Source organism: Trachypithecus francoisi, unplaced genomic scaffold (genome assembly GCF_009764315.1).
Source record: "Trachypithecus francoisi isolate TF-2019V2 unplaced genomic scaffold, Tfra_2.0 Lachesis_group13, whole genome shotgun sequence".
In the NCBI taxonomy this organism is placed as follows: domain Eukaryota; kingdom Metazoa; phylum Chordata; class Mammalia; order Primates; family Cercopithecidae; genus Trachypithecus; species Trachypithecus francoisi.
Window position 1 is genome coordinate 17,021,182 of NW_022681458.1, and position 26,775 is coordinate 17,047,956.

Consider the following 26,775-nt stretch of genomic DNA (forward strand, 5'->3'; position numbering starts at 1 on the left):
TCACCAGAAGACATAACATGTAGCCTCATTTTATTCACTGTATACGTCTAAAATTTTATATTTAATCCTTGTGGATAAAGGTAAGAATTAGAGTGTAGATGTTTTACGTACGTGTTCATCTTGGTGAAATGTGGTCTAATGATAGGATACTTGATCAAGAAGGCCAAATTGCTTTGCCTACGTATTGTTTCACCTGTTCCAAATTTAAAAGAGGAGAAAAGCGTCCAAGTGCAGTGGCTCACCCCTGTAATCCCAGCACTTTGGGAGGCCGAGGCAGGTGCATCACTTGAGGTCAGGAGTTTGAGGCCAGCCTGGCCAACGAGGTGAAACCCCGTCCCTACTAAAAATAACAAAAATTAGCCGGGCGTGATAGCACATGCCTGTAGTCCCAGCTACTCAGGAGACTGAGGCAGGAGAATTGCTTGAACCCGGGAGGTGGAGGTTGCAGGGAACTGAGATAGCACCACTGCACTCCAGCCCGGGCAACAGAGCGAGACTCTGTCTCAAAAATAAATAAATAAAATAGGAGAACAGTGATGCAGCAATGCCCATATATTTGCTCTTGGAGTATGTTGGTCAGGGAAACTGTTTTGTGACAACGAATGATAACACTTTCTAATCTTGCATTGAGTAATGTACTACTGGCATCATGGTGTTATTATAACACCAGAAATAACTTTGAATTCTCAGCTATCATGCACGGGTTTATCTTTAAAATAATCAAGAATCTGTAAGTTCCTTTACGAGGTATATACCTACGAGTTTGGAGACCTTTAAATGCCTGATTTGGAGACCCTTATGGTCAGTGTTTTTGTCAAAAGGCAAATTCCTTAATAAATTATTTCACCTGGCCAGTTGTGGTAGCTCCCACCTGTAATCTTAGCACTTTGAGAAGCCAAGGAGTTTGAGACCAGCCTGGACAACATAGACCGTACCTCTGTAAAAAATTAGCCAGCCATGGTGGCGCACACTGTAGTCCCAGCTACTTGGGAGGCTGAGGTGGGAGGATCATTTGAGCCCAGGAGTTAGAGATTACAGTGAGCCATCATCAGACCACTGCACTCTAGCCTGGGCAACAGAATGAGACCCTGCCCCTCCTTTAAAAAAAAAAAAAAAAAAGAATGTGTGTGTGTGTGTATTTTTCATCTGTCATTAAGGATGAAATTATTTCATATTCACATCTCATGTTATTTTTATCTATATTTTGGTTGTCAAAGTTCTTTTTTTTTTTTTTTTTTTTTTTTAGAAAGAGCCTCACTCTGTTGCCCACACTGGAGTGCAGTGTTGCGATCTCAGCTCACTGCAACCTCCGCCTCCAGGGTTCAGCCGATTCTCCTGCCTCAACCTCCCTAGTAGCTGGGATTATAGGTGCGAGCCACCATGGCCAGCTAATGTTTTGTAGTTTTAGTAGAGACGGGGTTTCACCATGTTGGCCAAGCTGGTCTTGAACTCCTGGCCTCAAGTGATCCACTCGCCTCGGCCTCCCAAAATGCTGGAATTATAGGCATGAGCCACCATGCCCCGCCAGTTGTCATAGTTCTTTATGGGCTATAAGGCAGCATAGGGTTCTTTTGCAGTGGTTCTTGGACCTTTATATTTCATTGACTAATAACATTTTAGAAAACGTTTGGAGGACTAATATAGGGATTGCTGTACTTTTTATTTTGCCAAGTGAGAGTTTAAAAACTAAAAATGAAGCAAAATAAGCATGACTATATCTCACCATACTTTCACAAAAGAAAGGACATCTAAAAAATACAAAACAACAGAAAGGATGTAATCTTAGAAATAGGATAGTTCTTCCCAGGAAAAAATAGTTGACTCTTCACTACAGCATCTTTACCACAAACTAGTTTAAACCCTATGACTATTTGGCCCGAGTTTAACAACTACAGGTTTAGTGGAAAAAGTGTTTTGAGTCAGACAGACCAAATTAATCTATCACTTATTAGACTTTGGGCATATATTGATATTGATATTTAATTTATATTTATAAATATTTAATAAATACTTAATATTTGCTTCTCAGTTTTCTTATCTGAAAATCAGTATAATAATACATACCCTGTAAGTATTTATGCAAATTAAATATTAAAGCAGAAAAAGCATTAGGCTCCACATCAGATGCTGAGACAGATCTTACGAGATATGGCCTACTCAAATTTAATATTTTTTTCAGTTTTAAATTTTTATTTCTTAATTAGAGACAAGAGTCTCACTGTCTTACCCAGACTGGAGTGCAATGGTGCAAACATAGCTCGATGTAACCTCCAACTCCTGGGCTCCAGAGATCTCCCACCTCAGCCTGCTGAGTAGCTATGACTATAGGCAAATGCCACCATGCCCAGCTGGTTTTTAAAAATTTTTTTGTAGAGATGGGGTCTTGCTTTGTTGCCCAGGCTGGTCTCCAACTCCTGGCCTCAAACAGTCCTCCTGCCTCGGCCTCCCAAAGCATTGGGATTATAGGTGTTGAGCCACTGTGCCCAGCTGAATTTAAGATTAATAGCTATCATAGCATTCTTTAAGTTTCAGAATCCTTCATGAGTATGTCATTGTTCAATGTAACCTTTTAGCGGTGGATGAATCTGACTTTCACGTAGACTTTTGGGGAGAGTCCCTCAGTTCTTCCTAAGCAGTCTGTACAGCTGAGAGCGAGGTCAGCAGTCTCTCTGTCTGGCCTTTGACTTCATTCGTCAGATTGGATGCTTATTAAACATCTACTGCATGCAAAGTTCTGTACCAGATGAAGTAGAAGGCGGGTTACACTGCCCCAGTGTGGCTTATAATTGACCTGGAAATATTTCCAGAGTTAGGTAACAGACAGAAAACCTTCCTCATTCTCAGCTGTTATTTTGGAACAGAGAACTTCACAAAAGCTTTGTCTTTATGAATAATAAAATGTTACACACTGATAAAAAGTATTCCAGAAACAAAATACATAACACCACTTTTTAATTTTAGAAAACTGCCATTGCTCTTATTTAGAATGCCAGTGTTTTCGGAAGGTTCAAAACACTGAAGTTACAGACGATTAAAAAAACATTGCCCTGTTACAACTGCTGCTTTCCACATAGTCCTCGTTCATAAAGTTTTTTAGAGCAAAGTAAAAATGTTCTCTTGAGCATAGCAAAAAAAAAAAAAAATTTATATATATATATATGTACACACACACACACACACACTAAGGTATTATTTGATTTCTCTTTGGGCATTACTCTTGAATGATTCCTAGCTTCTGGTGGCCCCGACTAGGGGGAGCAGAGGGCAGGGCCTTGGAGAGAGCCTGTGCTAGTGAGTTGTTGAGCTGGAGAAGGTTGTCTGAAATATATTCACAGAGGATAGGCATTTCCAGTACACTCTTGTACACAACTGTGTCCTGGCTGAGCAGATTGAGAGATTGAGCCTCAGTTCTTCCCCATAGAGTGCTGTTTCTGGAGATGACATCTCTTCACCTTTCTGTTCCTGCAGCTCATCAGAACCGGGTGTCTGCGATCATCTTCAGCTTGGCCACAGAGTGGGTCATCAGTACTGGCTACGACAAGTGTGTGAGCTGGATGTGCACGCGAAGCGGGAACATGCTCGGGAGGCACTTCTTCACGTCCTGGGCTTCGTGTCTGCAGTATCCTTCAGAGCCACGGACCTCTCCTTCCCCTGGCCTCTGCTTCTCAGTGTTTGGTTCTGAATCTCATCCCAAACTGCTAATTGAAATCTAAAGACTGAATGAAACCTATTTAAGTTTGGGCAAAAGTAATTGTGTTTCTTTTTTTTTGCCATTGAAAGTAATTGCAAAAATTGCAATTACTTTTGCACCAACCTAATACATATTTCACCGAAAATCCAAGAACTTCCATATTTGCTGTTCTTGCTGTAAATTGGGTTTATTAAAAATAATAATGAAATGAATTGTTCTCTGCTGGGAGGTGCTATAGGTTTTTAATACAAAACTATGGAAAACCCAGGCCCATTAATGCAAACCCTTCCTCTCACGTCTTTGCGTTTCTCATGGAAATACTTTTTATTGTGTGAAGAAAGGAAAACAGGAACTTGTCTGCTAGTAATTGGTTATTTGCAGACTCTGTAAGTGTATATACTGAATATTAAGGGTTTATAGCCTTGGGGTTTGTTCCTAAAGGGGCTACAAGGAATTTTACACAAAATTTTTGCTTAATGCTTTTTTGTGTGTGGAGAGGACCCATAATCCTTATAAAACTCTCAAAGATGGCTCAGGATCCCCCAAAGTGCTGAAAATCACTGCCTAAAAAATTCCTGCTGCTACATGGAATTTGCTTCCTGTAGAGCTCGCCCTTACCTAAGGATCTCCCCGCCTGCTGTGTATCTTAGTGATGGCAAGATCAAGGTTATCAACAACAGACAGACACCCTGTGGTAGTTTCTCTCTCAGAGTTGAATGTCTGGCATAGTACAATTCCATCCATCGAAAGCCTTTCTTTACAATGTTTGCCACAAATGAATGCACAGCGTGAAATATTTAAAATAGTACCATATGCTTTAGGATCAAACAAGCAAAAAATACTCAGATACAGTGTGTGCTACATAAGCATTTGTGTTATGTGCTAGGCCTCTGATAATGGATTTGTGGAAAGTGACACAGAATCACAGTCATGCCCTAGTTTACAGTGCTCTTTTTGACTGTGTTTTGGAAGAGTGATAGTTACCCTGTTGTAAATAGCTTTCGTATTATAAATACTAGTTAACATGTTGTGTATAAATTTCTGGTTTTCCAGAAATATCTGTGGCCACAAATTGAGAAAGTAATGAGTTGTGACCAATAGTTAATATATTTTCTAAATTTAAATGTACTACCGCCACAAACAACTGCGTTTTGGATTATTGAACTATCCACAGTAATTTAAAGTGAATCATCCTCTTCATTTATAGCTAAATTCTCTAGGCCAAAAGAAACATGGATTCATGTCTTGTATTTACTGTCAGATTTGCATTATTTTCAGAGATATTTCATAAATAATCATTACGTTTCAGAGCTTTCTTGCTGTTTTCAGTAGTTAGCATTCTTTTCTTTTCTTTCTTTTTTTTTTTGGCTCTGTCACCCAGGCTGGAGTGGTGCAGTGGTATCATCTCAGCTCACTGCAACCTCTGCCTCCTGGGTTCAAGCTGTTCTCTTGCCCCAGCCTCCCAAGTAACTGGGATTACAAACGTGTGCCACCGCACCCAACTAATTTTTTGTATTTTTAGTAGAGACGGGGTTTCACCATGTTGGCCAGGCTGATCTTGAACTCCTGACCTCAAGTGATCTGCCCACCTCAGCCTCCCAAAGTGCTGGGATTACAGGCATGAGCCATTGCACCCAGCCCAGTAGTTAACAGTTTCACCCTTTGACACTTTATTGTACTTGATTATGTCTACTTGTTTTTGTGTGTGTCTGCACTACCAGCTCTTTTTTTATTGCCAGTTCCTGGGATCTTGGTTGATATAGTAACAGGCACTCAATGAGTTCTTGTTGAATGAATGAATATAAACTTTCTCAGTAATAACAGCTGTTTTAATGTTTACCTTCAATATTTACATACTGCATGATTTTCAGTTGGGTATTTCCTTTTTTGTTATAGTTTTAGGTATATGCTTATTCTCTTTAAAATGCATGTTTTCTGACTTTGGAAACTAACTTTGACCAATGCTGGTGTCTCTCTTATGAGAGGATTTTCAGGTGATTTCTGTTCTACATCCTTGACTGCTTCTCCCCAGATATGACTTTGACACTCAGTATGCTTTCGTTGGTGATTGTTCTGGGCAGATCACCCTGCTGAAGCTTGAACAGAACACGTGTTCAGTCATCACAACCCTCAAAGGACATGAAGGTAGGCTGTAATATCACCCAAGAGTGTTTTTTGCCTAACTTGGGCATTCAAATTCAGTTCTCTGTCGCCCGGGCTGGAGTGCAGTGGCCGGATCTCAGCTCGCTGCAAGCTCCGCCTCCTGGGTTCACGCCATTCTCCTGCCTCAGCCTCCCGAGTAGCTGGGACTACAGGCGCCCGCCACCTCGCCCGGCTAGTTTTTTGTATTTTTTAGTAGAGACGGGGTTTCACCGTGTTAGCCAGGATGGTGTCGATCTCCTGACCTCGTGATCCGCCCGTCTCGGCCTCCCAAAGTGCTGGGATTATAGGCTTGAGCCACTGCGCCCGGCCCAAATTCAGTTCTCTTCTATGTGGATTCATGAATGCTCTGTTCCTCATGATCTGTCAGATTTCATTTTGATTGAGCCAGATATGAGATTCAGAGTGAAAACTAAGTGAAGGTGGGGTGATGGGTTCATTTCATATTGTCGAAATCCCTTCTAAATTGCTTGTGTGGATAATACTTTCTATGTTGCTTACCTTTTTAAATTAAGTTATGGCTGGCACATTGGTTCACACCTGTAATCCCAGCACTTTTGGGGGCCAAATTAGGTGGACCACTTGAGGCCAGGAGTTCAAGACCAGCCTGGCCAACACAGCAAAACTCCCTCTCTACTAAGAATACAAAAATTAACCAGGCATCGTGGCACATACCTGTAATCCCACCCCTGGCTACTTGGAATGCTAAGGCAGGAGAGTCACTGGAACCCAGGGGGCGGAGGTTGCAGTGAGCCGAGATTACAGCACTACACTCCTGCCTGGGTAACAGAGTGAGACTCTGTCTCAAAAAAATAGAAATAAAAATAAAATAAGTTATCGTGTTGACAAGACCTTTAAAATTACTTCTAACTGGTAAAACCTTTGGAAGAGTTGTTATTATTACTTTAAAAAAATTTATCAGTTTCTAAGCCCCTGAGCAAGACCTGATAAATACAATTAGAAGAAATGTGTGGGCTGGTTCAGCCTCTGCTTGGGAAACATACCCTGCATAGCGACTGAGGGGAAAGAATTATTGGGTGGAATTTCATTTCTGTAGTGCAGTGGGTTAGTGAAGCTCTGTGGAGAGGTTTTTAAAGTCTGTTGATTGTATGTGACTGGCCACATACACACATGTAATAAAGAGGTTTCATTAGATGCTGTATTGGGCCATTCTTGCATTGCAATAAAGAAATATCTAAGAATGGGTAATTTATAAAGAGAAGAGGTTTAATTGGTTCGTGGATCTGCAGGCTGTACAGGAAGCATGGCACCGGCATGCTTCTGGTGAGGGCCTCAGGAAGCTTATAGTCATAGCACAAGGTGAGGTGTGAACTGGCACATCACATGACCAAAGCAGGAGTGGGGGTGTGGGGGTGCCACACACTTCTAAACAACCATATCTCAAGGGAGCTCATTTACTATCTCAAGGAGAGCACCAAGGGGATGGCACTAAACCATTCGTGAGAAATCCACCCCCGTGAGCCAACTACCACGCCCCACCTGCAACACTGGGGATTAGTTTAACATGAAATTTAGAGGCCGGGCCCGGTGGCTCACACCTGTAATCCCAGCACTTGGGAGGCTGAGGTAGGCAGATCACTTGAGGTCAGGAGTTCGAGACCAGCCTGGCAACATGGTGAAACCCCATCTCTACTAAAAATACAAAAAACATTAGCTGAGCATGTTGGCGGGCACCTGTAGTCCCAGGTACTCAGGGAGGCTGAGGCAGGAGAATCTCTTGAACCCGGGAGGTGGAGGTTGCAGTGAGCCAAGATCATGCCACTGCACTCCAACCTGGGTGACAGAGGGAGACTCTGTCTCAAAAAAAAAGATAAAAATAAAAAATATATATATATATATCAACAAAATTTAGAGGGGACACATGTCTAAACTGTGTCAGACGCTAAGCTGTAATGGATTGAAGTTTTCATACCGATCACAAGATCAAATTCTGATATGTGTCACAAAATACAAACTTTGAGGCCCTCTGGTTTATGGAGAACGGGGGAGTTGCTGAAAGAATTAATGATGAACTTATTTATGACCATAGTTAGCGTTTTAGTTGTAACGAGTTATAATAAATGTACACTATGCTTTCTATGTAATCTATTTAGGTGAAATAGAGTATATCAAATCAAGGACCCTGTAGGGGAAAAGAAGAAAAGAGAACAGCAAGTTAAAATGGATTTGGGCAGGAAAGCAGAGGCCCGTGAAGAAACCACTTTCCGTTTATGACTAATTCTCTCATGACCCCCAGGCTCGTCAGTTTTTTCAGGGTTGCTAAAGGCAGAATAGGTCTGGTAACTACTTAGTAGTTTTCATGTTGAAAGACTGTATTTATCTGCTTTTAGGCCTCTAACTGAAATGGATGGCACATAGATTACACAGGGTCAAAAGTCATGTGAAACTAACCCCTGAAGCCTTTGCAGAATATTTGTTTCTGCTTTTGTTCTGTTTTTGGAAAGTGTGTGTGAGAAGTAGTTTCTGTTTGCTTTTGAATATGGCATCATTAATTTTCTGTATACCTACCAAAATTATTATTAGCTTGTGTGGCTGGTTCAGTTTTACTCAGTTGATTAATAATATTTTTTCTAGACAAACAGCAGTTGATGAACAGGGAAAGGATCTACTGAAAGATCCACCTGTATGTAGAAAGAAAGATTTCCTCAAGGGTTTCAAATTTGATACGCTAGCCAATATAAAGTATGAGATGGGAAGTTCAGATTTTTCACTTAAATTACTTGGCATAATTGTGTAGTATACAACAGACTTTTTTCTGTGGTACTTAATTTTCTTAAACATAGACATCTTGGAGTAAAACACCCAAAAGATTCCAGAGACCCAGAATAATCTATATTTTTTTATCTTGTGTAGGTTGGACACAGTAAACTTTACTGGTTTTTCTCGCTAAATATTACTAGCATTTTTTTTTCCAGTAACTTTTTCTGAACATTTCATATGTAAGCTACTTTGTAATTTTTGGCACAGAACAAGGAAAAACTTCTTTAAAAATCTTTGTATTCCAAGCAGTTTTTTTTTTTTTTTTAAAGACAGAGTCTGCCCAAGCTGGAGTGCAGTGGCGCTATCTTGGCTCACTGCAACTTCCACCTCCTGGGTTCAAGCAATTCTCCCTCCATAGCCTCCTGAGTAGCAGGGTTTACAGGAACCCGCCACCATGCCCAGCTAATTTTTGTTTTTTTGTTTTTGTTTTTGTAGAAACAGGGTTTCACCATGTTGGCCAGGCCTAGTCTCGAACTCCTGGCCTCAAGTGATTCGCCCTCCTCGGCCTCCCAAAGTGCTGGGATTACAGGTGTGAGTCACCATGCCCGGCCCCAAGTAGTTTGATGCACAATTGAAAATTCTAATCTTACAACTGTGGATAATGATGCTGTGTCTCCTGTATGACTCATGATGGCATGGTTGAATGACCCGTTGTACACCATGAAGGAACCTTTTTGCTTAAAGACTCAGCTGGTCTTAGTTTGGTCTTCAGCTGTCAAATGTATGCCTCCTGATGTAGAGTTATATTTTACCTCTCCTCCCTCCCCTCTCCCCTGCCTCCCCCTCTCTCTCTCTCACAAATCCCTAGGTAGTATCGCCTGCCTCTGGTGGGACCCTATTCAGCGGTTACTCTTCTCAGGAGCATCTGACAACAGCATCATCATGTGGGACATCGGAGGAAGAAAAGGCCGGACGCTCTTACTTCAGGGCCATCAGTGCGTGACCACTTGTGGGGGTGGGGAAAGAATCCGAGTTAGTGGGGAGCTAGTGAAAGGCATTAGTAGTCTGATAACACTTTCTGCAAACCCCGCCTTCTAAGATGGCAATTATCATTGATAGCGCTCAGTTCACTTTTAACTGCTTTCTGTCAGCCCTAAGTGTCTGATGTTTAGTAGCAAAACAACAATAACAAAAAACGAGTACAGGGCTTTCTTCCTTCTTAGTCCAAAGAGCACTTGCCACTTTCTCTCTTAAGGAGTCACCTCGTTGAAATATCTGATTAAGGCAGGCATAGAACAGAGATGCAGGTGAGGACTTTGACCATGGAAGGTTACATGTAACAAGATACTAAGCTGTTCTTGAGCTGGGAGCCTAACTCGTTTTTTGTTTTTGGTTTTTTTATTCTAAAAGATACTGAATTGAGAAATAATGTCTAGTTTGACAGTGGAATTCACCTGAGTGATACCATTGTATATTTAGGACCTTGCCCTCTATCCCTGAAAGAAAAAGAAATACCTCTTCACCCCACTTTCCTTTCTTTCCTTTTTGGCTAGGCTGCAGCTGTTACTGTAATCACAGTCAAGCTGAAAATTAGCTGAGGAAACATATTGTACACTATAACAGGCCAAGAGCTTGTTTCCTTGGGCATCCTAAAGGGTAGTATGACAGGCATGCAGGAGGGACAGAGGTCTTCACCCCATCTGTGTGTGTGTCTGTGCATACTAGCGATCTTTGTGGTGTTGGACTCCTTGTTCATATGAATTGTGTTCAGTAAGGGAGTTATACCTCCTTTGTTCTTTTTTGTTTCTGAACAAATAGATAAATTTTATGCATCTGAAAGGGAAATCATGGTGGTTGGTCCTGAAAACCATAGCCTTCATCAAATCTCTGGCCTACAATTCTTAATGACTGATTTGAAAGTACTCGTATATTTTATAGAAAGTATCATTTTGTATTATGAATTATAAAATGCCAAGTGAAGTTTATATTAGAATTCATTTTACCATGCTGGATAGTCAATGGTAAAATACCACTTGCTGGTTTTAATGAGAACTATTTGAGCCTAAATGAGATAGTTTCCACATAGAGACAAGTGACTATTGTGTGTGCTGTTTGCAGTGACAAGGTACAGTCGCTGTGCTACCTTCAGCTCACCAGGCAGCTCGTCTCCTGTTCCTCGGATGGCGGAATTGCAGTGTGGAACATGGATGTTAGCAGAGAAGAGGTAAGAGACAAGGGCAAGTCCAGGCCGAAGGGGAGAGACCTCCCAAGAGCCTGGCTTCTTGGCTTTTCACCCAGCGAGCTGTAAATGCCGGTCCAGGTGCAGACAGTCCCAACTTCCCCTTCTGCTAATGGGTTCTTTCTGACAAGGTCCTTTGTGTCATTATGCACTGCTTCCTTCCTCTACTCATTTGAGAGTTTCTACCAGTGACATGCAGTATATACAATCAGCATTTAGGCTGGTTCTCAGCCTTGAGCAATACACTGAGAGAACACTTTGAGACAGATTTCTGGCATGTCCAGGGATCTGGACTGCACAGAGGTCCTCTGAAGCACCATTGTGGTCCTGTAGGAAACCCTGCGGTATGCATCAGTGACTGCTGTCAGGGGCATAGCTAAACACTTGACATGTTTCTAGGAAAATATATTTCCATTGCTCTGCTCTTACTTCCCACATTGAGTTCTAGTTCACTGAGGCCATGTCGACATAGTAATCTTTTCAGGTGACCTAATTTCTAACTTGGTTGGGCCACTAACTAGTTGTGAGACCTTACTTGGTTAAGTGCCTTAATTTCTCTAAGTATCTGTTCCCTCCTACATAAAGTGGAATTGTGGAATGAAATGACTTCTCAGTTGTCTTCCAGTTCTTTAGACAGACAGTCTAATTGTCTAAACAATCTCTCTCTCTCTTTTTTTTTTTTTTTTGAGACAGGGTCTTGCTTTGTCACCCAGGCTGAAGTGCAGTGGCATGATCTTGGCTCTCTGCAGCCTCAACCTCCCAGGCTTAAGCGATCCTCCCACTTCAGCTTCCTGAGTAGCTGGGGCTATAGGCATACGCTACCATGCATAACTTGTTTTTCAATTTTTTTTTTTTTTTTTTTTTGGTAGAGACAGGGTCTTGCTGTGTCATCTAGGCTGGTCTCAAACTCCTGGGCTCAAGCGACCTTCCTGCCTCAGTCTCCCAAATTGCTGGGATTATAGGCATGAGCCACTGTGTACATCCTCTTTTTTAAATATTTTGAAGAATGCTGCAGTGAATATTCTTGACCTTGTCACTGTGTGATTGATCAATTATTTATTTCAGACACATTTCTGGAAATAGACCTTCTGGGTCCAAGCATATATACATTCTTAAGGCTTTTTATAGATGTTGTCAAATGATTTCCAATCAAGGTTTCCATTCTCATCTCTGCCTGCACTGGCATTATCTTTCTTTTCTAAGTGACGTCTATAACTTATGATGTTGTTAGCAGAAAAAGTTGATTCCAGAGAAGATTTTAGACCATAAGGGACGTTAATGACTTGCAGTTTAACTTTGAAAATCTTTGTTGGGCACCTACAGGGTGTCCTTACAGTCGGGAAACGTAAGTGAATGTATATAATAAATGGCTCATTGATATTGCATTGCCATACCTACTGTGTTGCACGACATTACATGATCTGCTCAGGATCCTGTCCTTTATGGCAACGTGTTGTTCAGTGTGCTGTGCACCATTGTAACAGACATTTTGCGTTGATGCAGAATTCCCACCAATCCCTGCACATGTGTCTGCTTTGTGTTGTCTCTGATTCTTTGTGAGTCTGATTCTCACTGATTAAACCTTCATTTTTAGCATATTCCAGTAGAAGTAATCAAGGGGGCTTTCGTCTACTTTTTTTAAATGGTGACATTACTCATTTACAGACTTTATGGCTACCATACACAAAGATACTTGCCACAAGAAATTTGTAATCTAGTGGAAGAAATAGACTACCCTATAAATAATAAAATACAGTCTGTAATCCAGAGACGTACTGATTGTGAGACTTTTTTTGTAACTTTGTAAAACAAGTCAAATAGAGGAAATTTGGATTACAAATTTCTGGTTTATATCTCTTTTTGAATTTTCTAAAAAATATTTGGTAAGGCGTAGAATATTTTATTATGAAATGCAGATACACTGGCTCAATAGTATAGGATGTGGCTGGCACAGTGGCTCATGCCTGTAATCCCAGCGCTTTAGGAGGCTGAGGCGGGTGGATCACCTGAGGGTCAGGAGTTCAAGGCAAGCGTGGCCAACATGGCGAAACCCAGTCTCTACTAAAAAATATAAAAATTAGCCAGGCACGGTGGTGGGTGCCTATAATCCCAGCTACTTGGGAGGCTGAGGCAGGAGAATCACTTGAACCCAGGAGGCGGAGGTTGCAGTGAGCCGAGATCATACCACTGCACTCCAGCCTGGGTGATGAGCAAAACTCTATCTAAAAAATGTGTGTGTGTATAAAACAGGATGTATAATACTGTATTTTCAAAGATTTATTTGGACTGTGTTTTATGTTTTATCAGCTGCTAGTTATATGCACCAAGAACAGCTAGTATACTGTTCTGTTTCCTGGCTCTTGGCCTATTGTTTTTCAGTCTTATTCTGAGAGAGCAGAAAACTCGAAGAGAGAGAGAGGCTGTATTCCCTGGATGATGAGGGGAGGAGACCGTTGGTGCCCAGCACTGCTGGTGGCTTTCCTGAGGGTTTCACAACTTAGATTTTTAACCTGCTGTTTTTATCATCGGTAAATTCTTTTAGAAAAAGTATTTAGAAAGTAGAAGTGGGATTCCTGCCTTCAAAGTGCATCATTGTGGACTGTATTTCTATATCTAGGGAAAGAAAAAAGTCCCATCAATCAAGGTGTTTCCTGTGTGCACAATTCACTGCATCTGTAGAAGAGACAGGAAGGCAAGTTGTGTCAAAAAGATGCATTATTTTTAGTAGATTTTTTGTTTTTTAATAACTTAGAAAATGTATTGCAAGGATAAACAGGCTGTAGTCTATAAGGTTCTGACCCGGCCTTAGGGTTTTTAGGGCTTTTTTTTTTTTGAGGCAGGGTCTAACTCTGTCACCCAGGCTGGAGTGCCGTGGCAAGACCTCAGTTCACTGCAACCTTTGCATCCTAGTTTCAAGTGATTCTCCCACCTCAGCCTCCCAGGTATCTGGGACAACAGGCTCATGCCACCATACTGGTACCTGGCTAATATTTTGTATTTTTAGTAGAGAGGGAGTTTCACCATGTTGACCAGGCTGGTTACGAGCCCCTGGCCTCAAGTGATCCGCCCGCCTCAGCCTCCAAAAGTGCTGGGATTACAGGCGTGAGCCACGGTGCCCAGCCTTTAGGGTTTTATAGGACTTTCTTAGACTAGGGCATAGAGGATTGGTCCCAGATCCTCTAGCTCTGCAATGCTTGCCTGGAATTTCTCTCCAAGTCCCCTGTCAATACTAACTGGAGCATTTACTACCCACTGTGGCTTCAGCCACTATGCTGTCGAGTTGGAAGCAGATTTGCCTCCCTGCCAGGTCATAATAAGGGATCATTTGTTGGAAGTAGGCACAAAATATATATGAGCAAGAAACAATAATTAGAGAGAATGAATCTTCTTGAAAAGATAACTTTATTTTAAAATTAGTAGATTACAGAATGTATAGCCTTTTATATACTAGTGCAATGTGACGAGTACAGCAATTAGTGGTAGTAGAACAATGGAATTTATTCTTGTCTTTGTTCAGATTTGGCAGGTGGAAAATGATGTGGAAAAGAGAGTGATGCAATTATAATACCTAATTAGTACTCTCTCTTGCTCTTCTCAGCACAAAACGAAAGCTTCTCCTTAGATAATAAGTATATACTAGGATGGCTCATGTTAGCTTATAGTGTAACGCTATATTCTGAGTATTAAACGAAATAAAGTTAGGGTATCTCTTATATTAAGATATGTTCTAAAAAGCTATTTGTTTCTGATTTTGATTTTAGTTTGTTTTCGTAAATTATTTTAAGCATATATTTTCGTCACTGCAACCTCTGCCTCCTGGACTCAAGCAATTCTCATGCCTCAGCCACCCAGGTAGCTGGGACTACAGACATGTGCCACCATGCCTGGCTAATTTCTGCATTTTTAGTAGACACGAGGTTTCATCATGTTGGCCAGGCTGGTCTCGAACTCCTGGCCTCAAGTGATCCACCTGCCTCAGCCTCCCAAAGTGCTGGGATTGCAGATGTGAGCAACTGTGCCCAAAGTTATATTCTTTCTTAAACCCTTAAACAGAATCATGCTCCCTGAGGCAAGAGCTCAGATCTGTAGGTTGCCATAGCCCAGGACCATGTTTGGAGACCCCCACATGTAGAAGTGGATAGGCCTCGTATGCAGAGACTATGTGGAGCATAGGGATACACCCAGAGATGCAGGCTGGACTCCTGGATCTCCCCAGGATCTGCATCTGCTCATTAACAGTTGCTTTAATCTCTGAGCCAGTTTCATTGCCTGTAAAATAGGGATAGTGTTGCTCTGTATCTCCTAGGACATATGAAAATTAAGTAAAATAAAAAAACATGAAACACTTGGCACATTGCCTGGACTTAGATGTCACTTACTGTATGCCAGGTAGTATTCTGAACACTTAATATTAACTCACTTAATTCTCACAATCTTATGAAGTATATACTACTGTTATCCCATTTTACAGATGTATTAGTCTGTTCTCATGCTGCTAATAAAGATATACCTTAGACTGGGTAATTTATAAAGGAAAGAGGTTTAATGGACTCACCATTCCACATGGCTGGGGAGGCCTCACATTCATGGTGGAAGATGAAGGAGGAGCAAAGTCATGTCTTACATGGTAGGCAAGAGGGCATGTGCAGGGGAACTCCCCTTTATAAAACCATCAGATATTGTGAGACTTATTGACTACCAGGAGAATAGCATGGAAACAACCCACCCCCATGATTCAATTACATCCTACTGGGTCCCTCCCATGACACGTGGGGATTATTACAATCCTAAGTGAGATTTGGGTGGGGACACAGAGCCAGACCATAACAGTGGATGAGGAAACCTAGGCACAGAGAAGTTGAGTCATGTGCCTGAGAACAGTGCTGACAAGTGGCAGATTGACAAGCCAGGATTTGAAGGCAAGAGATCTGACTCCTAGACTTGGTGATTATAGCTATGACTATTAGAAATGAATTGAGAGGCCAGGCACAGTGATTCATGCCTGTGATCCCAGCATTTTGGGAGGCTGAGACAGGTGAATCCCCTGAGGTCAGAAGTTCGAGACCAGCCTGGCCAACATGGTGAAGTCCCAACTCTACTAAAAATACAGAAAATAGCCAGGCATGGTGACAGGCATCTGTAATCCCAGCTACTTGGGAGGCTGAGGCAGGAGAAACACTTGAACCCGGGAGGCAGAGGTTGCAGTGAGCCAAGGTCGTGCCATTGCACTCCAGCCTGGGTGACAGAGCAAGACTCCATCTCAAATAAATAAATAAATAAATAAGTAAGTAAGTAAGTAGGTAAGTAAGTAAGTAAATAAATAAAATTGAGAATTTAAGCCAGGCGTGGTGGCTCATGCCTGTAATCCCAGCACTTTAGGAGGCCGAGGCGGACAGATGAGTTGAGGTCAGGAGTTTGAGACCAGCCTTACCAACATGGTGAAACCCCCATCTCTACTAAAAATACAAAAAATAGCTGGGTGTGGTGGTGGGCACCTGTAATCCCAGCTACTTGGGAGACTGAGGCAGGAGAATCGCTTGAACCTGGGGGGCGGAGGTTGCAGTGAACCGAGATCATACCAATGCACTCCAGCCTGGGCAACAAAATGAGACTCTGTCTCAAAAAAAAAAAAAAAAAAATTGATAATTTAAAAATGACTTATCTGTATATCTTTTTAAAATCCTTGCTTGAAATTGAATCACTTGATAACATTAAAATGTTAGGAAATCCATTGATGTACTGCTTAACAGACATTGCTGGAGATAGAGGCCTTTTGTGTTAAAGGAGTGCTCTGGGTGATTGAAACATAATTCAAATGCCAGCCCCTTATGAAGACAATCACTTTGATGAAAATGTACAGCTGGGCACAGTGGCTCATGCCTGTAATCCCAGCACTTTGGGAAGCTGAGGCAGGCAGATGACTTGAGCCCAGGAGTTCAAGACCAGCCTGAGCAGCTTGGAGAAACCATGTTTGTACAAAAAATTTGCTGGGCGTGGTGGTGCATATCTCTAGTCCCAACTACTAGGGCAGCTGAGAGGAGGGAGGATCGCATGAGCCAGAGGTTGAGGCTGCGGTGAGCCATGATTGTGCCCCTGCAGTCCAGCTTGGGTGACAAAGCGAGACCCTGTCTCAAAAAAAAAGGAAGTGTAAATTTGATGTAATTTACTAATTTCTTGATGCAGGCTCACCATTCTGACCACAAATGTTGCATGCGTGTTTCATGATGATACAATTTTGTATCTGTGTAGAAAACTATTTCATGTAGGACTGAGAATGTTTTTCCTGAAACTGTTCTTGCCTTCAATTCTACCCACCTTAGTCCCTTTAATCTGTTATGTCCTAGGAAACAAATTTTAAAAATTTGTGGATCAAACCAGGCCAATAATGTCATAAATGAGAGGCTAAGGGGGGAGAAGATGCAGACATTTCTTTCAGTGATTTTTCTTTTTTAGCTCAAGAAAAATAGAAAATTTAATCCTCCCTGTGTTTTGGTTGAGAGCAGATTTCTGAATTCCAGACCAGTAAAGTTTGTTTTAAGATTTTTGTGTTAAGTAATACCTAATAGACACTGTGTGGTCAAGGGAAATAGAAAATCCAACCATTAACTGGAGACAAAAGAAAGAAGTAAATTTCTAAAGCACTGAGCAATAATGGGCAAGTTTGCAAATCAGTTCTTTTTTACACTTAACATTTTTGTGCACTAAATTAAACATCGAATTCCCTGCTGCTAAGTATGGGGGATATAAACTGGAAGGAACTTTCATCTATCGTTCTGTTTCCATTAAAGCCTTCATTGTATCATCCTTAAAGCACATTAGCCCTTACTGGAGTTGTTTGGAGATGGCTTAGTGAATACATTTGTGTGCTGTTTTTTGGTCCATGTGACTGCGGTTTTGCAAGAGTTACACTTGGGCATGTCCCAGACATAAGCTAGGAAGTTATACTTACTTTCCTTCCTCCGGCAATTAAATATCCTGTGCCCCTGGCAGCACGGCCTGCTGCGTCTCACTTAGGGCCAGTGTCCCCAGGTAGTATCCCCACACAGCCGCAGCCTCCATCACCACCTGCCTTCTATTGATCACAGAAACAAAGAAGTAATTCTATATCAAGAAAATAATTTTTCTCACATAGATACACATCTCTTTATTTTTCTTTCATCCCTTCTCATCACCAACATTCCCCAGTTATTTAAGGAAACCTTTCTTCTATCTCAGCCTGTTTCAGTCTACTTGTGAGTGCCTTCTGCACACACCTCCCGCCAAAAAAAGACCTTTCTAATGTCTGTTATATGTAGAAATATTTCTAGTGACAGATCCAAAATAAGAAATAGGAAGGCCAAAAGTTTTGATGCAATGGGAGACAAAATGAAGAACTAGGGGCACCCATCATTCAAACCACTAAATATATTAATATATATTTTAGAAAAAATATTTTCTATCTATTTTTGTTGCACCTATATAATGTTAAGTGATTGGGCTTAAACATTATATAATGTTTCTTTTTGTTTTGGGGTTTTTTTTTTTTTTTTTTTGAGACGAAGTTTCGCTCTTGTCGCCTAGGCTGGAGTGCAGTGGTGCAATCTCTGCTCACTGCAACCTCCACCTCCCGGTTTCAAGCCATTTTCCCACCTCAGCCTCCTGAGTAGTTGGGATTATAGGCGTGCGCCACCATGCCTGGCTAATTTTGTATTTTTAGTAGAGATGGAGTTTCACCATGTTGGTCAAGCTGGTCTTGAACTCCTGACCTCAGGTGATCTGCCTGCCTTGGCCTCCCAAAGTGCTGGGATTACAGGTGTTAGCCACTGCGCCCGGCCTAAATAGGCTTTTAACAAGTTTGTCTTAGAATTGGGTATAGTTTGTAATTTTTTGTTTAGAGAAATATTTTTTTTTATTATTATACTTTAAGTTCTAGGGTACATGTGCATAATGTGCAGGTTTGTTACATATGTATACTTGTGCCATGTTGGTGGGCTGTACCCATCAACTCATCAGCACCCTCAACTCGTCAGCACCCATCAACTCATTGTTTACATCAGGTATAATTCCCAATGCAATCTCTCCCCCCTCCCCCCTCCCCGTGATAGGCCCCGGTGTGTGATGTTCCCCTTCCCAAGTCCAAGTGATCTCATTGTTCAGTTCCCACCTATGAGTGAGAACATGCGGTGTTTGGTTTTCTGTTCTTGCGATAGTTTGCTGAGAATGGTGGTTTCCAGCTGCATCCATGTCCCTACAAAGGACTCAAACTCATCCTTTTTTATGGCTGCATAGTATTCCATGGTGTATATGTGCCACATTTTCTTAATCCAGTCTGTCACTGATGGACATTTAGGTTGATTCCAAGTCTTTGCTATTGTGAATGGTGCCACAATAAACATACGTGTGCATGTGTCTTTATAGCAGCATGATTTGTAATCCTTTGGGTATATACCCAGTAATGGGATGGCTGGGTCATATGGTACTTCTAGTTCTAGATCCTTGAGGAATTGCCATACTATTTTCCATAATGGTTGAACTAGTTTACAATCCCACCAACAGTGTAAAAGTGTTCCTATTTCTCCACATCCTCTCCAGCAGCTGTTGTTTCCTGACTTTTTAATGATTGCCATTCGAACTGGTGTGAGATGGTATCTCATTGTGGTTTTGATTTGCATTTCTCTGATGGCCAGTGATGATGAGCATTTTTTCATGTGTCTGTTGGCTGTATGAATGTCTTCTTTTGAGAAATGTCTGTTCATATCCTTTGCCCACTTTTTGATGGGGTTGTTTTTTTCCAGAACCTACAAAGAACTCAAACAAATTTAGAGAAATATTTTTAAGTTTTTGTTTTGTTTTGTTTTGTTTTTTGAGACTGAGTCTTGCTCTTGTTGCCCAGACTAGGGTGCAATGGTACGATCTTGGCTCACTACAACCTACGCCTCCTGCGTTCAAGTGATTCTTCTGCCTCAGCCTCCCAAGTAGCTGGGATTACAGGTGTGCGCCACCACGTCTGGCTAATTTTTGTATTTTTAGTAGAGACGGGGTTTCACCATGTTGGCCAGGCTTGAACTCCTGACCTCATGTGATCTGCCTGCCTCGGCCTCCCAAAGTGCTGAGATTACAGGCGTGAGCCACCACACTTGGCCTATTTTCTAGGTTTTTTAACAAATTAGAGACTGCTTCCTCTGTTTCAACAAAAATGCATTAAGAACCTACTGTGTGACAGACTGTGGATAGATCAAGATGAATAATACAAAAAAATAACTCACTGGTTAGAGGGGAGAAGAAACATGTACCGAGATTTACAAAACCAGAGCTTGCTGCCCAGTGAAGGCTGCAGGACTCCTGTGTGGCCCCAGGAGGAAGGGACCTGCTGCTGTGGCTGGGAAGGGAAGGGTGGCAAATCTGCCGGCATAGTCTCTACCCAGAGCAACTAGGTGATGGGATTTTGTTGGATCTCTTCTATTAGTCACCTGTGACCCTGCAAGCCTTTCCAAGTGGTAGGTCACCAGATTCTGCTGCATGCATTGGGTTTTTACTCAACTGGATTTAGAGTTCAAACATCTCCAGCATAAAAAAGAAATACATAAAGACAACCCTTAAGGGTTCACAGTAAAAACTGATTTACTCCCTCCTATCTATAGATTACAAATTGAACAACCCTGTAACCGTGGCTAAAATTGTCATGATTACTTAACACACAATTAAGGCTGGGTGCAATGGCTCATGACTGTAATCCCAGTGCTTTGTGGGGCTGAGACAGAAGGATTACTTGAAGCCAGGAGTTCAAAATGAGCCTGGGAAACATAGTGAGACCCTGTCTCTACAAAAAAATTAAAATAAAAAATTAGCATGGTGACACACGCCTGTGGTCCTAGCTATTCGGGAGGCTGAGGCAGGAGGATCATTTGAGCCTGAGAGGTCAAGGTTGCAGTGAGCCATGTTCACGACACTGCACTTTAGCCTGGGTGACCGAGTGAGACCCTGTCTCAAAAAAGACCCTCCCGCACACACACAATTAAACATAATATTGAATAATTAAATATAATATTGAATATGACAACTAGCTAGAATATTTTGTGGAATTAAAAAGAAATACTAACTGGCTGGGCATGGCTGCTCATGGTTATAATCCCAGCACTTTGGGAGGTCAGGAGTTTGAGACCAGCCTGGCCAACATGGCAAAACCCCAAGTCTACTAAAAATACAGAAATTAGCCTGGCATGATAGTGCATGCCTGTAGTCCCAGCCACTTGGGAGGGTGAGGCAGTAGAGTCCCTTGAACCCAGGAGGCGGAGGTTGCAGTGAGCTGAGATCACATACTGCACTCCAGCCTGGGCGACAAAAAAAAAAAAAAAAGAAGAAAAGAAAGACTAACCCCGGCAAGGTCTAGAACTGTTGTATTAATTTTGAAACGCGGAAGTAAACGTAGACACACTGATGTTGGCTTTGACTTTCTGCTCCCCCAGGCTCCTCAGTGGTTGGAAAGTGATTCTTGTCAGAAATGTGAGCAGCCCTTTTTCTGGAACATAAAGCAGATGTGGGACACCAAGACGCTGGGGCTGAGACAAGTGAGTAGCCACTGTTGAGTCATCGCTGGTGTGATTGTGTATTTCACTATTTGCATACTTAATCGGGGGCTTTTTTTGAATCACACTTTGTTTTTGCAAATGCTATTAATTCCTGCATTTTCTGTGTCTTCATCATTGTGTGACTAATAATGAGGAAGACCTTTCCCGGGGCCAGTGAGACCGCTACCTCACTGTTCTGTTGCTCGTCCTGTATTGGAAAGGCAGGGGTGCGTAGAAAATCCTGAGAACCTATTTTTAAATAGATAAAAGATCTTTCAGTTTAATACTATTACTTATTAAAGTCAGTGTTTTGTGCTAGCCAAGAACAAAGTTGGAATAAATTAGGTCATACAGTTATATATACCTTATGTTGTCACAAACAGATAAAAAGTAATAATTTAGTCCTCACTTGAATGCCTGACCCTATGAGTTTAGATTATTTTAAATTGTTCCCTTATAAGCATACCTGGAACATTTTTATTAAGCATGTTTTGAGTACTGGTTTTTAAATTTTTTTAATTAAAGAAATATGTTCCAAATAGCCTGTAGATTTCAAAGGTGCTATTAACTTCAGGGATTCTTGTAATACTAAAGTTCTACAACAAACAAGCTAACAAAACAAAAAACAAACCCATTTCCACAGCAGCCTTGAAGGTAACCACTCAGGGTAAATATGAATTTGTGCAGGTAAGTAAAAAAGATGCTGATTTTATTCCTTTTATTATTGGTTTCACCTCTATGAGAGATTAGCCTAAAGTTTGTATGTGTTAATAAACTTTTTTGGCCCTGCTTAGTGGCTCATGCCTGTAATCCCAGCACTTTGGGAGGCCGAGGCGGGTGGATCACCAAAGGTCAGGAGTTTGAGACCAGCCTGGCCAACGTGGCAAAACCTCGTCTGTACTAAAAATACAAAAATTAGCTGGGTGTGGTGGCGGACGCCTGGAATCCCAGCTACTCGGGGGGGCTGAGGCAGGAGAATCACTTGAACCTGGGAGGCGGAGGTTGTGGTGAGCCAAGATTGCGCCACTGTACTCCAGCCTAAGTGACAGAGCGAGACTCTATCTCAAAAAAATAAATTAATAAATAAACTCTGAAAAGTTTTACAGAGCTACTCCACAATAAGGTCTCATATGAGACTGGTGGGCAAGAAGGGGATTATTTTAGTGCTCAGACCATTATAGAGCTCTGAAATAGCACCTGAGTTCTGTCTGTCGTTAGCCGAGTTCTCACAATGCAAGGCTGATGGTAATTAGTGAAGTATAATTAATAGGAGAAGTATTCCCTACTTATAAAGGAAGCACAGAGAAATGGATTTTACTCCCATTTATTAGCAGTTAAGAGAGAAGAGGTGCTGGTCACTAAACTGTTGGTGGTAAAAGAATATGTCAAAATCAGTAATAATAATTGGACTATTTTGTAATGTTCTTGAGGCTTATTTCCAGAATCACAGTTTGAGAGATTTTAAAATATAGCAAAACATATGATTATGGGCATTAGTTTCTTAATGAGAGTGTAGTGCATTTAAAACTTATTTTAGGCCCGGTGTGAGGCTTACGCCTGTAATCCCAGCACTTTGGGAGGCCAAAGTGGAAGGGTGGCTTAAGCCCAGGAGTTTGAGACCAGCCTGAGCAACATGGTGAGACCCTGTCTCTGTAAAAATAAATAAATAAAACTTATTTAAAATAATAATGCCTTGTTTATTATGGAGGAATACATTTTTCTTTCCCCAAATCTACAGTGATTAGACTCCTAAATGAACTAAATTTGGTGTTAATAGTATTGTTTGTTAACATGTAGACAGATAATATGAATGAATGAAAAGCAACATTTGACCAGTACAGCAAGGTTTTTTGGAAATCCTTGACTAGTGTCAAAATGTCTGTCTTGTGAGCGTTAATTGATACATTGAATTGGGGTGATTACCATTCAAGGCATATCCTCCCCTGTTCGCTTACTCTAGAGGGAAACCATGTGCTTTAAAGCAAAAGCTAGGCTGGGCGCTGTGGCTCACGCCTGTAATCCCAGCACTTTGGGAGGCTGAGGTGGGTGGATCATGAGGTCAGGAGCTTGAGACCAGCCTGACCAAGATGGTGAAACCCCATCTCTACTAAAAATACAAAAATTAGCCGGGCGTGGTGGCAGGTACCTGTAATCCCAGCTGCCCGGGAGGCTGAGGCAGGAGAATCGCTTGAACCCGGGCGCCAAAGGTTGCAGTGAGCCGAGATCATGCCACTGCACTCCAACCTAGGCAACAGAGTGAGACTCCATCTCAAAACAAAACAAAAAACAAAAAGGCAAAAGCTAACACCCTGTTTTCCTCCTCCCGGTCACCCGTGAAGCATCACTGCAGGAAATGCGGGCAGGCTGTCTGTGGGAAGTGCAGCAGCAAGCGCTCAACTTACCCAGTCATGGGCTTCGAGTTCCAAGTCCGGGTTTGTGATTCTTGTTACGACTCCATCAAAGACGAAGAGTGAGTGTTTGCATATTTTTGTCTCGTTGCCTCTTATTACATCTGTCTAATGGTTCTCTGAAATGTGAAGAGCTTCAGAAGTGATACGGATATGCTTAGCCATGTGTTTGTTTCTCCTGAATTTCCTAAGCCATTTTATTTGTTGTTTGTTTGTTTTTTGAGACAGAATCTTGCTCTGTCACCCATGCTGGCGTGCAGTGGCATGATCATGGCCCACTGCAACCTCCGCCTCCTGGGTTCAATCGAATCTCCTGCCTCAGCCACCCAAGTAGCTGAGATTACAGGCACCCCCACCACCTGGCTAATTTTTGTATTTTTAGTAGAGATGGGGTTTCACCATGTTGGTGAGGCTGGTCTCGAACTCCTGACCTCAAGTGATCTGCCCACCTTGGCCTCCCAAAGTGCTAGGATTACAGGCATGAGCCACCGCGCCTGGCCCGTAAGCCATTTTTGAAGAAAGGACCTGCCCTAGCTTTATGACTTAAGACCACCACTGTGTATCTGAAGCTGCCCCTCTGACTGGGCAGCTTTCTCCTGAACATGATGAGGAATGCTGAGTTACATGGTCCAGTAACTGAGTGCACACCCTGAGCCTCCATATCCCACTGACTGCCGTGCAGGGATAAGTCCATGCACCTGTGGATGGCAGTGGTTGAGCTGGTTCTCTATAGAAGTATCTAGTCCCTAGACCTTTGTTCACACATGCATGTAAATTTACTGGGAAAACTCTAGAGACCAATGTTCTTTCTTTCACAAAAATCTGGCCTAGCAGTCTATTTTTAAATTGCTCTTTGTGTGTAAGACACATCTGTTTGTTTACTCCACTCTGCACTGATTTTTAGGCAAATCTATTAGGACAGAACCACCATTTTCTTTCCTTCCCTTTGAATCATCTTTTAAAGCAGCAGAGGCAAGTGTTGGCAGAGGTCCACATTGGAAAGCTAGTGCATCACGACTGGTGTTGGTAAATGAACTAGTGATGGGATTGGGGCAGCTGGGCTTTGGGGCAGAGTTGAAGCCGGTGCTGTAAGAGGCACTGCTCCTGTGCATGGCAGAGGTTTCAGGGAAAACTGCAGCTCTCTGATGAATGTTTTGCCCATGGTCTATGATTTTATCCAATGCAGTTCTTCTTTTATAATGAAGATTCTTGTTTTTATATCTAGGAATGTATCAGCCTTTCCAGTTTAAAAAAAACCAAAAAACATTATTTTGGGAGTTTTATAAAACGGTCTTGTAATTTATCATGCTTTCTGTCATCATTAAATTATAAGGTTAGTTTTCAAAACCATAGCCACAATTTTAGGAGCAAATTTTAACACTATAATGAGCATTTACTTTTTTATTTTGGAGACTGAGTCTTGCTTAACTGGGCTGGAGTGCGGTGGCATAATCTTGGCTCACTGCAGCCTCCACCTCCAGGTTCAAGCAATTCTCCTTGCCTCAGCCTCCTGAATAGCTGGGATCACAAGTGTGTGCCACCACACGGAGCTAATTTTTATATTTTTAGTAGAGAAAGGGTTTCACCATGTTGACCAGGCTGGTCTTGAACCCCTGACCTCAAGTGATCCACCCGCCTCGGCCTCCCAAAGCGCTGGGGGTACAGGCGTGAGCCACTGCACCTGGCCATATTTGCTTATTTTATGTTGCTAAAAAGGCTTACCCCATTAGCTCTAGGTACAGTCAAGTACATTTTCAGTGATCTCTTTTCTCTTGTTAGTCGGACTTCTCTAGCGACCTTTCATGAAGGAAAACATAACATTTCCCACATGTCCATGGACGTTGCCAGGGGACTGATGGTGACCTGTGGGACTGACCGCATTGTAAAGGTAAGCTGGCTAATTGTCTGTCAACATCTCAGTTGAGATTGCCTGTTATCATGCTGTGAATGTGCGGGAGACAGTCACTCTTTCTGATTGGCAAGCTTTATAAGCAACTGATTGCCAGTTTAAACCCTTGAGTAATAAATTGCTTGTCTGCGAGTTTCCATGCACTCAGTGGTGGTCAATCCCAGTGGCACCTCCCTCTGCAGTGTCTGTCTGGCAGAGTGAGTCTGGCACCCTGTATATCCCCATGGGTGGAGCTCACCTCAGGGTTCTCCCTTGCTGGCCTGGGCCCTCACCCCTGACCCATCTCAAGACATTCCTACCTTTGCCAATGTTCCTTTTCATCCTGGGTAGAATGCGTCCTCATTATAAGGAATAACCACACATTTTAAAAATTAAATCCCTGAGTCACTAACATATAAATTGAAATGAAGTGTTTTATACTTAATACCACTCTTTTTTTTGAGATGGGTCTTGCTCTGTTGTCCAGGCTGGAGTGCAGTGGCACAATCACTACTCACTGCGGCCTTCACCTTCCAGGCTCACGCAGTCTTCCCACCTCAGCCTCCCAAAGTAGCTACAATTACAGGTGCCTGCCACAGGCTTAGCTAATGTTGGGGGGATTTTTTGTGGAGATTGGGTCCTACTATGTTGCCCAGGCTGGTCTCAAACTCCTAGGCTTGAGCAATCCTCCCACCTCAGACTCCCAAAGTACTGGGATTGCAGGCATGATCCACCATGCCTGGCCTAAGTACCATTCTTCAGTGGTGAAACTGTGAGATATTTTATATTCCTGATGGGCTTTTCTAAAAAAAAATTTGAATTTATACTAAAACATTATTATGATGTAATTTTTATGTGTAAAGACACTACCTATAGGCTTTATTCACATTTTAGTGGACTACATTGTTTTATCTTTCTAAAAATCTTTTTGTTTGAGACACGGTCTCTCTCTGTCACCCAGGCTGTAGTGTAGGGGTGTGATCTCGGTTCAGTGCAACCTCTGCCTTCTGGGCTCAGGTGATCCTCTCACCTCAGCCTTCTGAGTGGCTGGGACCACAGGCATGTGCCACCACACCAGGCTAATTTCTGTATTTTTTTTTTTTTTTTTTTGCTAGAGGGGT

General features: G+C 42.1%; 1 protein-coding gene across 1 annotated transcript in view; it reads left to right on the forward strand.

The window, feature by feature from the left end:
- The window catches only part of WDFY1 (WD repeat and FYVE domain containing 1), a 71,974-nt gene that overhangs the window by 40,799 nt on the left and 4,400 nt on the right, over positions 1 to 26,775 (forward strand). Inside the window, exons 5-11 of the mRNA XM_033230058.1 lie at positions 3,469 to 3,619; positions 5,724 to 5,836; positions 9,441 to 9,567; positions 10,691 to 10,796; positions 21,257 to 21,358; positions 23,698 to 23,828; positions 25,546 to 25,654. Of these exons, the coding sequence (XP_033085949.1) occupies positions 3,469 to 3,619; positions 5,724 to 5,836; positions 9,441 to 9,567; positions 10,691 to 10,796; positions 21,257 to 21,358; positions 23,698 to 23,828; positions 25,546 to 25,654 (839 nt within the window). The remainder of the gene's footprint in view (positions 1 to 3,468; positions 3,620 to 5,723; positions 5,837 to 9,440; positions 9,568 to 10,690; positions 10,797 to 21,256; positions 21,359 to 23,697; positions 23,829 to 25,545; positions 25,655 to 26,775) is intronic.